The 16,145-nt window shown below is 34.4% G+C and overlaps 1 protein-coding gene across 1 annotated transcript in view; it reads right to left on the minus strand.

Moving 5' to 3' along the window:
• The window catches only part of XPR1 (xenotropic and polytropic retrovirus receptor 1), a 223,282-nt gene that overhangs the window by 11,603 nt on the left and 195,534 nt on the right, over positions 1 to 16,145 (minus strand). Inside the window, exons 12-13 of the mRNA XM_026001127.2 lie at positions 8,129 to 8,295; positions 3,906 to 4,045 (exon numbers count right to left, since the gene is read on the minus strand). Coding sequence (XP_025856912.1) covers positions 3,906 to 4,045; positions 8,129 to 8,295 — 307 coding nt within the window. The remainder of the gene's footprint in view (positions 1 to 3,905; positions 4,046 to 8,128; positions 8,296 to 16,145) is intronic.

Consider the following 16,145-nt stretch of genomic DNA (forward strand, 5'->3'; position numbering starts at 1 on the left):
ACTGTGCTACCCAGGTGCCCCTAGTCTTGGCTATTCTTGATTCTGTTTATATATAAATTATAGAACTGGTTTGTCAATTTTTGTACACATAATCATTCATTAAATTTATTCCTAGGTATATGATATATTCTGATGTTATTCAAAATGGTGTTTTTTAAAATTTCATTTTCTAGGTGTTTTGGACTGGTTTTTGGAACATTTTTTATTTATACTGACCTTGTACTCAGGGACACAGTTACATTTCTAACTGCTTATTTGTAAATTCTTTGGAATTTTCTACATATGCAATCGTATCATGGGTGAATAGTTTTATTTTTTCCCTAATTTTTTTAAAAGATGTATTTATTTATTTGAGAGAGAGAGAGAGCACTAGGAGCCAAGGGGGAGGGATAGGAGTAAAGGGAGAAAGAATCTCAAGAAGATTTGTGTGCAGAGTGCGGAGCCCAGCACAGGGCTCAATCTCACAACCCTGAGATTGCCACCTGAACTGAAACCAGGAGTTGGAAGCTTAATAGACTGTGCCACCCACGTCCCCCTCCTTTCCAAGTCTTATACTGCCCCCTCCTCACCCTCCACTACACTAGCTATACTTGCAGTATGATGTTAAAATGAAGTGACAACATACATAATAATCTCATTCCTGATCTCAAGGGAGGGCTTACAGTGTTTTACCATTAAATAGGATCTTATTTATATTTTTGTAGATGATCTCTGAATTATTCATGAACAAGTATTGACTTTTCTTGATGGCGTTTTCTATACACACGAAGGATTTTCCTCCTTTATTCTACTAGTGTGGTGAGTTAACACAGATTAATTTTTTAAAAAGATTTTATTTATTTATTTGAGAGCACAAGCAGGGGGAGGGGCAGAGGGAGAAGCAGATGCCTACTGAGCTGGGAGCCCAATGTGGGGCTCAATTCTGGGACATGAGCCAAAGGCAGATGCTTAACTGACTGAGTCTCCCAGGTACCTCAACACAGATTAATTTTTAAATGTTAAATGATTTTTGAATATTAAATCTCACATTCCTAGAATGAAACTAACTTGGTTGTGATGTATTATCCTTTTTATTGTGCTGGATTCATTAGCTAATACTTTCTTCAGGAGTTCTGCATTTCTGTACATGTGACAGACTGGTTGGTCATTCTTGAAATGTCCTTGTAGATTTAGATATCAAAGCCATGTTGGTTGCACAAAACGAACTGGGAAGCGTTCCTTTTATTGCCTCTTTTCTCTGGAAGAGTTTTGTGTACAACTGATTATTTCCTCCTATATCTGGAGGAATTCTTTGGGCCTACAGTTTTCCTTGTGAGAAGGATTTTTTAAAAAAGATTTATTTATTTGAGGGAGATAAGGAGAGAGAGAGAGAGAGAGAGAGAGAGAGAGACAATGGACACACACATGGGAGGGGCAGCGGGAGAGGGAGAGAATCTCAAGCAGATCTTCACTGAGTGCAGAGCAGATGATGTGAGGCCCCATCTCATGACCCTGAGATTATGACCTGAACTGAAACCACCCAGGCGCCCCTCTTGTGAAAAGGATTTTAATATGAATATAATTTCTGAGAAATCTGGGTGGCTCAGTGGTTGAGCATCTGCCTTGGGCTCATGGTGTAGTTCTGGGGTCCTGGGATTGAGTCCCGTATCAGGCTCCCCACAGGGAGCCTGCTTCTGTCTCTGCTTCTGTGTTTCTCATGAATAAATAAATAAAAATCTTAAAAAGATCAATATTTCAAAATAAATAATTTCTTTTTTTTTTTTTTACGTTTTTATTTATTTATTCATGACAGAGAGAGAGAGAGAGAGAGAGAGGGGCAGAGACAAAGGCAGAGAGAGAAGCAGGCTCCATGCAGGGAGCCCGATGTGGGACTCGATCCTGGGTCTCCAGGATCACACCTTGGGCCAAAGGTGGCGCCAAACCGCTGGGCCATCTGGGCTGCCCAATATAATTTCTTTAATAAATATAAGCCTGTCAGATTTTCTATTTCTTCTTTGTTGATTTTTAAATTTAAATTCAATTAATTAACATACAGTGTATTATCAGTTTCAGAGGCAGAGTTCAGTGATTCATCAGTCTTCTACAATACCCAGTGCTCATTACAACACATGCCCTCCTTAATGTCCATCTCTCTCTCTTTTTAAAGATTTTATTTATTTAATTGAGAGAGAGAGAGAGAGAGAGAGAGAGAGCATGAGTAGGGTGAGGGAAAGGGCAGAGGCAGAGGGAGAAGTGACTCCTCGCTGAGCAGGGAGAGTCTGAGGTGGAGATGGATCCCAGGACTGCGAGAGCATGACCTGAGCTGAAGGCAGACACTTAACCTACTAAGCCACCCAGGCGCACCAATGTTCATCTCTATAGTCGTTTTAATAAACGGTGCTTTTCAAGGAATTTGTCCATTCCACCTAATTTTTAAATTTATTGGCATAAAGTTGCTCATAATATCATCTTAATTCTTTTTTTTTTTTTTTAAGAGAAGGGGGGGAGGCAGAGAGAGAGAGAGGGAAGAAGAGAGAATCTTAAGCAGGCTCCATGCCCAGTGCGGAGCCAGATGCAGGGCTCAATTTCATGACCCTGAGATCATGACCTGAGCTGAAATCAGACACTTAACTGAGTGAGTCACCCAGGTGCCCCTCATCTTACTCTTTTAAAAAAATATCTTGAGGATTTTTGTTGTGTAATTTGTGCCTTCTTTCCTTTTTTACTCCATCAGTCATATTCAGGCATTTTATCATTTTTTCCATCCTTTTAACTAACTTTGGCTTGTTGATTTTCTCTATGTTTTCTATTCCATTAATTTGTTCTTTATATTTCCTTCCTTCTACTTTCATTTGGGTTTTATTTGCTGTTTTAAAATTTTCTTGAAGTGGTATATTCTTCAAATGTATACATTTAAGGCTATATATTGTCCTCTAAGCATGGTTTCAGCTGCATTTTCTTTTGTCACATTATCAGTTTCATTATGTTCAAAATATTTTAAAATTTCCATTACAATTTCAACTTTGACCCGTGGGTTATTTAGGCATATATTACTTGATTTCGAAACACTTGGGAATTCTCAGTTATCTTTTTGTAATTTTAATCCTCTGAAATTTGTTTAAATTTACTTTATGGCCCAGCATGTGGTTATTTTGGTAATGTTCTACATGTAAATGAAAGAATGTGTATTTAGTTGTTGAATGTAGTATTCCATATATGTCAATTAGGTCAAGTTGGTTAATTGTGGACTATTCGACAAAGTTAGCAGTGTCAACTTTTGATTTACTATTTATTTATTTATTTATTTATTTATTTATTTATTTATTTATTTATTTTTATTATTATTATTTTTGTTTTACTATTTTCAAGCTATGTATTTGATGCAAACAAATTTGAACTTGTTATCACAACTCAAAGTCTCTAGGTTTGGCAACTTTCTTTAGTGCAAAATTAGCTTTAATGCTTTGCTGACCTCCTGGGGTACCTGCTTTTACTTAGATTTTAGACTACCTTATTAGATAACTGATGTTTTTAGTAGGAAGATTTAAAAAACTATTCCTCTAGCATTTTCATTGTTTCCAGTGAAAAAGCTGCCAGAATGTCAAATTGCAAATGATTCTCAAAAGATTTTCATTTCAATTTCTGTTCTAAAACTTTTTACCTCCCAATTTCTACTCATGACCCTTCCAGTGGAGCACAACTCTTAAAAAAAGCTTATAAGCCATCATTAACATTTTTTTTTAACTTTGTAAGAATCAACCTCTTAGACCTTCAAGTAAGATTTTCCAACTCTGAAGCTAATGAGAATTTTGAGAAAAGTTGGAAAATTAAAACCTTTCAAATTTTAATAAATTCTAATTTGTAAGTAGTACTGGGTGTCTTCTAGGGGAAAAAAACTTTGATAGATTTTTTGGTAGTCTGCTTACCGGAAAACCTCAAGGGGAGCAAAGACAGTAGCAATGATGTCCCCAGAATGAGGCAATGATGTCATGGAGGTACTTGAGATTTGGATAGTCCAAGCAAAGCGGAGAATCACATCCTCTATGATGGCACAGTAGTAATAGGCCTAAGGAATAATAAGCAAATTGAGTACACTTACCATTATGTTTCTCACAAATAAGCACACCTATCACAGCAACAAGACTCACATAAGTCCCATCAACAAGCATAGATTAAAGAGGAAAAAGTTTTATTTTTATTTTATTTTCTATTTTAGGACGATCTCACCAATTTAGCTTTTTTCTTAAATAGCATAATATTCAAAATGTTTTATTGAATTTCATTAGTCACCTTACAAATATATGCTAAATTAGATCCTTGATGTGACTGAAATTATATATATTAATGTGTATATCATATGCTAATAATGACTCAACAGCAAAAAGATTAGCAGATTAATTGTGTTATTTACCTTATTCTACATTTGAAGGAAGTTTTTTACCTTGCTTTTCAAGGTCATTAAATAAAATAAGGCTTCGATATCACAAACATGGGTTGAATTAAAGGAATGTTCTATTTTTACATGGGAAAGACAGCATTGAAATTCTTTCAGGTACTAGTACCCAATATTTAGGAGCCCAATTTTAGCTATACAAAAGTTTTAAGTACACAAATTGACAATAGACTAGACCTGTAATCCATGGATTTGTTTATTATTAATCTCTGGATAATCAGCTCTTTAAATATATGTGTTTAAAGGCTGTGACATCTTATGGAAATTAGAACTGCTACATATTTACAACACAGCATTTATTTTTAAAAAACATTTACAAAGGAATACTAGTCATGTTTAGGAGGCTATTAACAAAAAAAGAGCAGTCCCCTTGCTACCTTCTCTTTTCATTTTCTAGAGACAATTTCAAATTTCTAACTATCTCTCCTAGTATTTATCCACCATTATTTCTAAATAATGTAGATATATTGCTTTATCTTGATTAATCAATTGGAGTTGTTATCCACTGCTTGATAATGATAAGTTTTATGAAGATTTTAACATATTTACATACCTCCCTGTTCCTTCCCTCATCCATCTAATACAGTGCTAATGCAGTTTTTGGATAAATCCACATCCAGTGAACTCATTATTAGGCTTCAGTGAAGAACTGCAATTTCATGTTACTTTAACAGTCAGTCTTAAATTGATCCAAAATTGAAGGATCAATTTTTGTGGGAGCTGACATTCCCCAAATTGTGAAAGTCTTGGGAAGAATACACTTAACATGAGATTAAGAGACAGAAAAATTGTTTTAATATGGAGATAACAAACATACCTCCTGGACCCAGATGTGGTGCTCAAAAATATGTACTGTTAATCCCTAGGAACTGATTTTAAGATGCATAAAACTGTGTTCTTAATTTTTAAATGAAGCTCCACTGGACTCTACCAATAGTTCCTCTTCCCTTTTCAAGTAGAATGAATTTTATTCCAGTTTTTGTCTTAAGATTGAAAGGGATGCGATCCAGAACATTTTTCTTATAAATTTGCAAATTACAGTGTAGGAAACCATATACTTTATTCTCTAGGGTCATGAAAATATGCAATAAGGAAACTGAAAAACTCTATTCACTTATTTTATTACAGGGAAGCCATTAAGTTAGAACTACTGAAAAGGAGGCATGAATTAACATTTATATATAAATATGAACAATTTACCTAAGCAGTCAGTATAAGAAGTAAATGTATAATATTGCTCAGTTAGGCAAGAACAATATAGGGAGCAATAAGGCATAATAACATTTGGTGAGCACCAAAGGATCATCATTTACCTGAGCTCAAGTTTGCTCTCTGACTTTATTTAATATTGCCGATTTTCTCTTTTTCATTAAAAAAAATTTTTTAAGTAATTTCTACACCCAATGGGGGGCTCAAACCTACAACCCCAAGATCAAGAGTCGCATGCTTTACCAACTGAAGTTTCCGTGATTTTTCTTTTCAAATGAGATGTATAAAGGTATGTCTAGTGCCTTGGTCATATATTCTAAATTTGCATATTGGGATTATTGCTATAGCTTACATTAAAAAAATCGTTGTAAATTAATATCCTCCTTTCTGTCTTCATTTGCTTATCTGAAATTACCCTACATATCATTCTTTGTATTCACTCTCCTACCATCTACCTTTAGTCCTCATACTTAAAACAGCCTTCCCCACTCACCAACTGAATATTACAACTTCATACACTTTTCAAAGTACAGTTCTGAAGTACTGGTGACATTCTGATTATAACAGTATAAAGTATTAGTGACCCAATCTATACATCCCTCATCATCACAGAATTTTAGAACTGGGAAAGGGTCAAGAGATAATCTAGTAGAAGACAAAACACCATAGTATAGATGCATAAAGTCATGTAGCTAGTTAGTGAGAGACCTGGAATCAGAATTCACTGACCAGGATACCTAGTTCACGGATTAATTTCTTTCATTATCTGAGTAATGATATTCTTGGTCTTTTGACTTTTTAAATTTAGGCTCTCTTATCCTTTTATTCATGTGGAGATAAAATCTTAAAGTAATTCCTAAGGAATTATCCATATATTTTCAGACTAAATTGGCACATTACTTTCATAAAAGCTGGTTGAAATCAGTGAAAAGACAAGCCTTCTTGATGCACTAAAGGTGAGTCAGGTACTTCCTCTCCTTTGTGCTTTTACAGTACTTGCTTATTCAGTCAAGTATTTATTCAGTCATTCCAAAAATATTAAATCTACTATATGCTATGCTGGGCAGTGAGAGATATGGATACCTAAGCATATTATTATAATACAATGTGATAATTGCTATAATAGAAGTTTGCAGAGGTTTGTAAAATGGGCTTAGGACAAATGGCTAAAATGCTTGGAAAAATAAAGGCTTTTTAGAGAAAGTGACCCTTGAACTAACTTTTTAAAAGGAGGAACAAGAAAAGATGTGGAAAAAAAGAACCTTTGTGCACTGCTGGTGAGAATGTAATTGGTGCAGCCCCTATGAAAAACCATGTGAAGAAAAAGAAAAAGAAATACCATATTCCAGTAATTCCACTGCTGGTATTTACCCAAAGAAAACACAAAGAGTAATTCAAAAAGATACTTTTGTTTTACTGTAGCATTCTTTTACAACAGCCAAGGTATGGAAGCAATCCAAGTGTCCATTGATAGATGTGAATGGATAAAGAAGATGTATGTGTGTGTGTGTGTGTGTGCGTGTATACACACGCACACACACACATCTTCTCTATCTATCTATCTATCTATATCTATCTATCTACAATGGACTATTACTCAGCCATAAAAAAAGGGATGAGATACTGTCATTGGCAACAACATGGATGGACCTAGAAGGCACAATGCTAAGTGAAATAAGTCAGAAGAGAAAGACAAATATCATATGATTTCACTTATATGTGGAATCTAAAAAACAATTTAATAAACAAAAAAGTAGAAAGAGGCTCATAAATACATAGAACTCATGGTTGTCAGAGGGGTGGGAGGTAAAGGAATGGGCAAAATGAGTGAAAGGAGAGCAGAAACATACAGGTTTCCAGTTATGGAATAAGTCCCTGGGATGAAAGGTACAGCACAGGGAATACAGTCAATGGTATTCTAATAGTGCCGTACGGTGACAGATGGTAGCTATACTTGTGAGTACAGCATAACATATAGAGTGTTGAATCACTATGTTGTACACCTGAAACTAATATAACACTGTGTGTCAACTATACTTCGATTAAAAATAAATAATTAAGATAAAAAAAGGAAGAATAGGAGTTTGCAAAGCAGACAAAGGGGGAGAAGACGGCATTTAAGACAGAGTGAACTGCATGTTCAAAATTAGGTCATAAATTATAGTAAGTTATGTATTCCTCTATTCTAGATTTTATCACATTTTACTGCAATTTGTTTACTTAGCTGTTTAATATAGTTTATGGCCTCTTTGAGAACCAGAACTTTATTTTTATTTTCTATAGTGCCCAGCATATAGTAAAAACTTGACATTTTTGCTGACTGAATGAATCAGTAGTTTTTGGTAATTAGTTGTGTTGTTTTTTCTAAATATATTAGGTTAGGATTAGGTATGTATCATAATAAGATTTAGCTGGTGATACACCGGAGTTGTTGTTTTTTGTTTTGTTTTTTTTTTTGAAGTAAATACAAGCATTCTTTGTACATACTTTTTGGGGGTATACAATTTCTTCCCGGAGAAAGGTGTTTTCTCCAGCATTCTTATCAAAGAGACCCCAGTCCATCTTCAGATCCCAGATGAGGGTATAGCAGGAACTGATGATACAAAACACAATCCAAAGGTAAAAGAATACCATGGTGTCTGAGTGACCTCGTTCTGAAGAAAAGGGAAAGGTGAAAGAGAAAAATTACTAGATTTAAGTAAAATTATTCATTAAATAAAAGTAACTTAAAAAGCAGATTCTTTACACAGCTCGATAAAGGAAGTAAGATTTTAAACAAGTCTCCTAGTAACGACACTGTCTAATAGAAATTAAATAGTAACTCTGATTCTCCTGAAGTACAAAAGAATCATCAAATATTTACCAAATACATAAAATTTGTACCAATGTGCATTTGGAGTTTTGGAGGCTCTATGCTGAACACATAAAAATCCAAATAACTGCAATGGAGTTTTGAATATTACAAAAGATGTCATTTTAGTTTTTGCCATCAGGTGGCAGATTAGGGTCAAAGATGAAAAAAAAATTCTGAAACACCACTAATAAGAAATGTGCTATGGCTTCTCGGCCTTTTGGCTAAGATCAAGTGAAATGTACTACATTTGCTTCAAGAAATTCTGGGGTTGTTTTTACTTTAGAACCTTTCCTTCATATACTTAGATCATGTCTATGCTTATTGTGAAGGCAATCAGATAATTTTAATTCCAGATAAAATGCCAGAAAGAGACTAAGGACATATATGAAAGCAAATTTCTCTCAAATCACAAAACAAAGCATGGTATTTTTGCTTCTTTTAGAGGTTGTTTATAGTACAAATGTTGAGAGCACTACAGAGTACACTAAATCAGAATAAAAATAATTTGCATATATAGTTATATAATTTAGTATTTTTCACTCAAGTGCTTCATATATTCTCTAATGAAATTCTTTGGTAAGTTTGACTTATCATGATATTATTTGTATTCCCTGTTATTGTGTACAGGATATAGGTACTAATATGGTCCTGAATTATCAGGAAAGGTACGAAACATCTAATTCAAAAAAGTTTAAATTTTGGTTAGTTTCCCAAAGGTATAGAAAATAAAGGATGTATTATGTCTTATTCACAATCCTTCCTATTAAAGTAAATTAAAGTCCTTCCTATTAAAACAAGTGTTTATTAACCATTTTTAGGTATTAAAAGTGTTAAGTACAGTATGATTCAAAGGCACCCTTTAGAAATTTATAATATATTAAGTGGAAATAGCCATTTGTTATTGATGATAAATTTGAGCTCAAAATGAAGTATAAACAAAGCACTATGAGAACATCAAGGAGAATGGGAATGTTTCCATCAGCAGGAAATAAGAGGAAGTAGCATTTGAGTTATTTGTAGAAGGATAAATAAATAGTGTTGCAAAAGTCAGGCAGATGAGGCAAGTACATTCAAAGCTTAAGGAAGATAATGAAAAAGTATGAGGGTGGGAAAGTACAAGATGTGTTTGAGAAGCTGCAAATAATCTAAATCTAGTGTGGGTGAAATATGGATGATGAGTATGATTTAAAACGAGGCTGGAAAAGACATTTTGGGCCTGATCATGGAATACCCTCTTGGTACTTAGGATCAGATCTGTATTTTAGAAAAATAATTAAGCTGGCAGATTGCCTGCATCAGAATTACTTAGTCAATTTAAAAAATATGGCTAAGTTAGAGTTCCAGTATTAATCAGTTTGTACCAGCTCATAAGAACTGACTTACATTTTTAAAAACTAAGCTGTTAAACACAATTATTAAAAATTAAATTATGTAAACTTATGATTAGTTATATTAAAAACACAGGTAAAAAAAACCCTCAAAATTCATTATTTCCTAATTATTTTACTACATTTTGCTATAACCCGTTTTTTAAGGTTATATGTGTTTACTGTATCTATATGATGGAAACATTATATAATGCTGTGCTATTATACATCTTTCCCCAACATTCAATATTATCTTAGTAGCTTAAACTGTCCATGGTGGAAGTATTTATACCACTGAAATCAACAAACCTGCAAATCAGTACCTACTATCCCTACTGCTACCTAAGAGCTGATTTGTTAAACACCTACCAGCAAACCACTGTTCACTTCTTCTGGAAAGTCAGCAGTTGGAAACAAAAACCAGTATTTTTTAAATGGTCCACAAACGATACTAGGGAACAGTCAAGCTTAGATATAAACACATTTTCAGTTTTAAACTATTTTCATTAAAACATTCCTTCACCAAAAGTAAACTGGGTTGACTACTTATACTACAACACTGTATCATATAAATTATCAGCTTAAAAGTCCTAAAAAAATACTTACTATCTAGTTTAATTGGATGTGTTCTGATGTTTACTTCATTGTATAGATACAGTCTGAGTAGTATTATTCAATAATTAGCATCATCATTTAATTGCATTAAATATTATAACTTGTCTACTAAGGTTTGCAAAGAATAAAGCAAATGTAGCACCTTAATAAAATTAATAGTGTTCTCATATTTTCAAAACAAGATCAACACAAAGAGATAAACATAAGCAATTTAATTGTAAATTATATTTGCAACTCTTTTTTAAAACACTGACTGCTTACTATGAGCCAGGCACTTTATACATATTATCTCATTTGGTTTTTATAACAATAAACCATCATTTTGTTTGCTAGTAAAAGTAATGAAATGAGAATAAAGTAATAGATACATTCAGCAAGAGGTTAAAAAAAAATGAAGATTTCTCAAGTAAGTATAGGTAACATCACATGTTATTACTGAAAGCTGACTTTCTTTTCTAATTACTAAAGAAATCAAGTTCAAATTATTATATAAAAGGACATTGTAGGGGGAAAAGTTCAAAGAAAAAAAGGAATTAATAGGGATGCCTGGGTGGCTCAGCAATTGAGTGTCTGCCTTTGGCTCAGGGCATGATCCTGGAGTTCCGGGATCAAGTTTTCCATCGGGCTCCCTGCATGGCACCTGCTTCTCCCTCTATGTCTCTGCCTCTCTTTCTCTGTCTCTTGTGAATAAATAAATAAAATCTTTTAAAAAATTTGGTTTAAGGAAGGAATTAATAAGGAAACAAAAATCAGTGTGCTAGTTTTCTTTTATGTCTTCTAGATTTTAATACAAGTCCTATTCTTAGAGTATAATTCCTAAAATGGTACAATGGGCCAAATGCTTCCTTCCTTTCTAAGCTCATATTATTTCCATGAAATTTCTATGAAACAAATACAACCCCTTAATGACTTTTCAAAAAGCAAGTATGTCAACAGAATATTTTGGAATAAGTAATGAATGTTTTATCATACTTTTTCAAGTAATGATTAGTGTACACCTAGTCTACCTGTGTTGTACTTTGGTCTCTCTTTAATTATTACTTATTTGATCTTTCCCATCTCCCAAATGAGGAGTGCTTCTCCCTGAAATCATCTGCCTTTATTGGCATTCAGGGGATGTACTGGAAAGATATTATCACTTTAGGCAAGCAATTACATCTAATTCTCTCTTGGCTACCTCTGGTAGCCCACTTTAGTGATGTTCAGAATCACAGAATGTCAAGTCATTATTATTCTACCCTAAGCTTCTATTATACACCTGTCATGTCAGAAGCATAATTCATATTGGAAATATTTATGGTAATGGTATTTACTGAATGTAAAACAAGTAAAAGTTAGCTTCTTAGAGTTTTGTACCCATAGTTACTATAGAAGAGACAAAGCAAAATAATATGTTAGGAAAAGTGCTGAGAGAGAAACTAGAAAAATTTTCTATGAAAATCATCCTTGAATCATATGTCAGGGAAGATATTTTAAAAATGAAAAAAAAATGGTATTGTGTAAAGATAAGGTGAATGGTTTTCTTTTCATTCAAAACCTGACTATTCTGATTGATTTGAGGGAAATCAGTAAACCAGGCTTTGGGGAGGGGTAACAGCCAGGAAAGGCTTCCCCAAGGAGGTACTGCTTAAGCTGAGTCTTTAAAGTTAATAATCTTGAGTAAAACAAATTATAAGCTAGAGAGAGCCATGTCAAGCAGTGTAGAAATCATCCATCCATCATCCATCCATCCATCCATCCATCCACCCAACCAATGAATGAGCACCTACTATATGCCAGATGTTCTATGTAGTAAGCACACAGTAGGAACTCTTATTCACTAATAAGCAATTTTCCTGTCCCTGTGAAGCTTATTACTTAGTGGGGGTAGATAATTATCAGATATACAAATAAACAAAATAATTTCCCACCGTGAAAAGTGACATGAAGAAAAAAAGAACATGAGACTGGTAGAATTCCTTTAGTGTTTAGACAGAGAAGGTCTGTAAGTTGATACCTTATAGTGAGTGATGAGGAGCCAGTCATATGAAAAGCCAGAAGAGTTACATATGTAATATTACAGTTTCTAGTAAACATGTTTTAAAAGGTAAAGAGAAATAGGTAAAATTAATTTTTTTTGAGAACGAGTTTGCACATATGCACCAGTAGTGGTGGGAGGGGGAGAGACAGAGAGAAAGAGAATCCTAAGCAGGATTCACACCCAGCATGGAGCCCAACATGGGGCTTGATCTCACAACCCTGAGATCATGATCTGAGTTGAAATCAAGTTGGATGCTTAACCAACTGAGCTACACAGGAGCCCCTATGATTAATTTTAATACTGTATCTTATTTATTCTAATATATCTAAAATGTTATTTTAATAATCAAAATGAAATTATTAATGGGAGCTTTTACATTCTTTTTTTTTCAATAAGCCTTCAAAATCCATTTCGTATTTTATAGTACATCTCTGTTTTGCCTAGGCACATTTTAAGTGCTCAATAGCTATATATACCTAGTAGCTACATTACTGAATAGTGCAATGCTAGGAAGGGGGATGAGTTTGAGGGGTGAAGACTGAAAGTGCTGTACTAATAAGGAGGCTGTTGTAGTAGCCCAATGAGAAATGATGAGGACTAAAACTGAGTGGAAGTACACGGTATACGGAGGTCAGGCCAAAAATGAAAAATATTTAGGAGCTAATACTGGCAGGAATTGGTGAATTGTGAGGTGAGATAAAGGGTAGAGTCAAGGACAACTCCTAGTTTAACCTCGGTGACTGGGTGGCGCAAGGCCATGAACCAGTAGGATAGAAAACAACATGAGGCTTGAAGGAGGCTAAGGGAAAAAACAGTTTTAATCTTGAACATGCTAACTTTAAGGTACCTGTGAGACACCGAGATGGAAAATGCTCAGGAAACAAAAAAATAAAAATAAGCTTAAGATACAGATTTGAGAGTCACATATATATGACAGTGGTTGAACCCATTTTGGAACCACCAAAATAATTTAAGTGCCTTCTGTGAAAAGGGTAAGGAGGCAATCAGAAATAAAGTCTTCTATTTACACCGTATTTAACTAAATTTGGTTGAATTTATCCTGTGTTTCTTTATACCAAAGACCAAGAGAAATAAGAGCATTCTCAAATGTTATAGAGCTTCTCCTTACCTCTTTCAAAATATAAATTCTAATGTTTGTATATATTTCAAGGCTTTAAAATATTTTATATTATTATACAAAGTTACTGGAGCTATAGGAATAGAGACAGTGAGGACAGGCAGGCTACTATTTTGGAGATGTAAGAATGAGAGAAAAAGGAGAGGATCCCAGATGGCTTAATAAAATAAGGGAAGTCTTTGTAAGGTAAGAGATTCTTGAGTATGTACACAGGCTGAAGGAAAGGTGCTAGTAATGATAAAGAGATTGAAGACTTAGAAAAAGGATAACTGCCAGAGCAAGATCCTGAAAGAGACAGAAAGAAATGAAGTCACTAAAGGCAGGTGAAGGGAAATGTCTCCTGTTAGGCTCAATTTCTCAAGGTCGTAGTCTCCATGGTGGTCTATAGAGGTAAAGAGAGTAAAACTGAATTGAGGGCTTGAGAAGATCAGTAACAGTTATCATAGACCCCTTTTCAAGTTAATATTTCTGAATAATAATTTAATAATAAAAAAAGAAAAAAAATTATAATTTAGAAAAGGTAATCTCCCCCCTTCCTATGATATTCTTTTCATAAAACACTTTTTGTTTGTGCTTATATTCTTTTATTTTTATGTACCCATATCTCTTTTCTCTTTCCTATAAGATTGTACCTTATCTAGCATTTTAAAAGGAATTTAACTTTATACTAGAGTGAATTGTGTATTTGTGTGTGCACCTGTTAGTCTTTTCCATTAAATTATACTGTCTTTTAGGAAAAGTAATCATGTTAGCATTTTTCCAGGGCCTATGCACTATATTCCAAGTGGTAGAAATATTTAATACCTACCAAATTAAACTGAGGGCAATGGCTGTATCTAACTCATTTTTGTATTTTCTGTGTAACACCTTACCTTCCAACAGAGTTTGGGGAAAGTAACATGATTTCTTGGCATACTTCATAGACAACGGGTCCCTGAAAACTTGTAAAAAGCTGAATATGGGGGCACCTGGGTGGCTCAGTCCATTTAGTGTCTGACTCAATTTCTGCTCAGGTCATAGGTTCAGATTGAGCCTGGCATCCGGCTCTAAGCTGAGCGTAAAACCTGCTTAGGATTATCTCTCCTTTTCCCTCCTCCCCTAAAAAAAATGGAAAAAAAAAAAAAGCTGAATATGAAAAGATCAAGTAACAGATGTACATGTTTATGAGGAATTTGTTTCCCAAAGAGCTAAAAATAAAGAAATAAAGCCCCTATTGTATCTCTTGTCTTTTAGACACAACCTATTTTTTTAATTTTTTTAAGATTTATTTGAGAGAGTGAGCATACATGAGCAGGGAAAGGGGGAGAGGGAGAAAATCTCAAGCAGACTCCTCACTGAGCACAGAACCCCATGCTGGGCTTAATCTCATGAGGATCCTGAAATCATGACCTGAGCCGAAACCAAGAGTTGGATAACCAACTGAGCCACCCAGGCACCCCAGACATAATTGTTAATGACAGTATTCCTAATATCCTTAGAAACATTCTTTGTTTTTGCCCTTTATAATAGAACACAGATAATGTCTTCAAATCAAATGAGAATTGGCACTGATGCTTAAAAGTTGCTGCTTTCTTTATGGCTAATGATTTCCATATTTGTTTTAATTATATTAAAATTTCTTTATAATGATATGTACTACTATAATTCCTACTTATTTTTTTAAGAATAGACAAAATACAATTACAAAGTTTCATAAGATAATTCAGAAAATGTCCAGATTTCAACTGAAAATCACTAGTAATACCAAGAACCAGGAAGATCTCAAACTGAATGAAAAAAGATAATAGATGCCAAAACTGAGATGAGAGACAGTGGAATTATTTGACAAAGATTTTTTTTTTTTAAATTTTTTTTTTAAATTTTTATTTATTTATGATAGTCACAGAGAGAGAGAGAGAGAGGCAGAGATACAGGCAGAGGGAGAAGCAGGCTCCATGCACCGGGAGCCTGACGTGGGATTCGATCCCGGGTCTCCAGGATCGCGCCCTGGGCCAAAGGCAGGCGCCAAACCGCTGCGCCACCCAGGGATCCCCTGACAAAGATTTTTAAATCAGCAATGATAAAAATGTTTTAATGAATAATTATAAAATGCTTGAAACAAAAAACAGAAAGCCTCAGCAAAGAAATAAAAGGCCTAAATGATCTAACATTTGTCTCATTAGAGCCCAGAAGGAGAGAAGAGGTGAAAAAGTACCTGAAGAAATAATAGCAGAAAACTCCCCCAAATTTGGTAAGAGACATACAGATTTAAGAAGTTGAGCAAAGCTCAATCAGAATAAATGTAAAGAGGGCAGCCCGGGTGGCTCAGCGGTTTAGTGCCGCCTTCAGCCCAGGGTGTGATCCTGGAGTCCCAGGATCGAGTCCCACGTCGGGCTCCCTGCATGGAGGCTGCTTCTCCTTCTGCCTGTGTCTCTGCCTCTCTCTCTCTCTGTGTCGCTCATGAATAAAAATTTTTTTTTTTAAAAAAGAATAAATGTAAAGAAACTATCCCAAACACAGGATAATCAAAC

The sequence above is a fragment of the Vulpes vulpes genome, chromosome 13, assembly GCF_048418805.1.
Source record: "Vulpes vulpes isolate BD-2025 chromosome 13, VulVul3, whole genome shotgun sequence".
Taxonomy (NCBI): Eukaryota; Metazoa; Chordata; class Mammalia; order Carnivora; family Canidae; genus Vulpes; species Vulpes vulpes.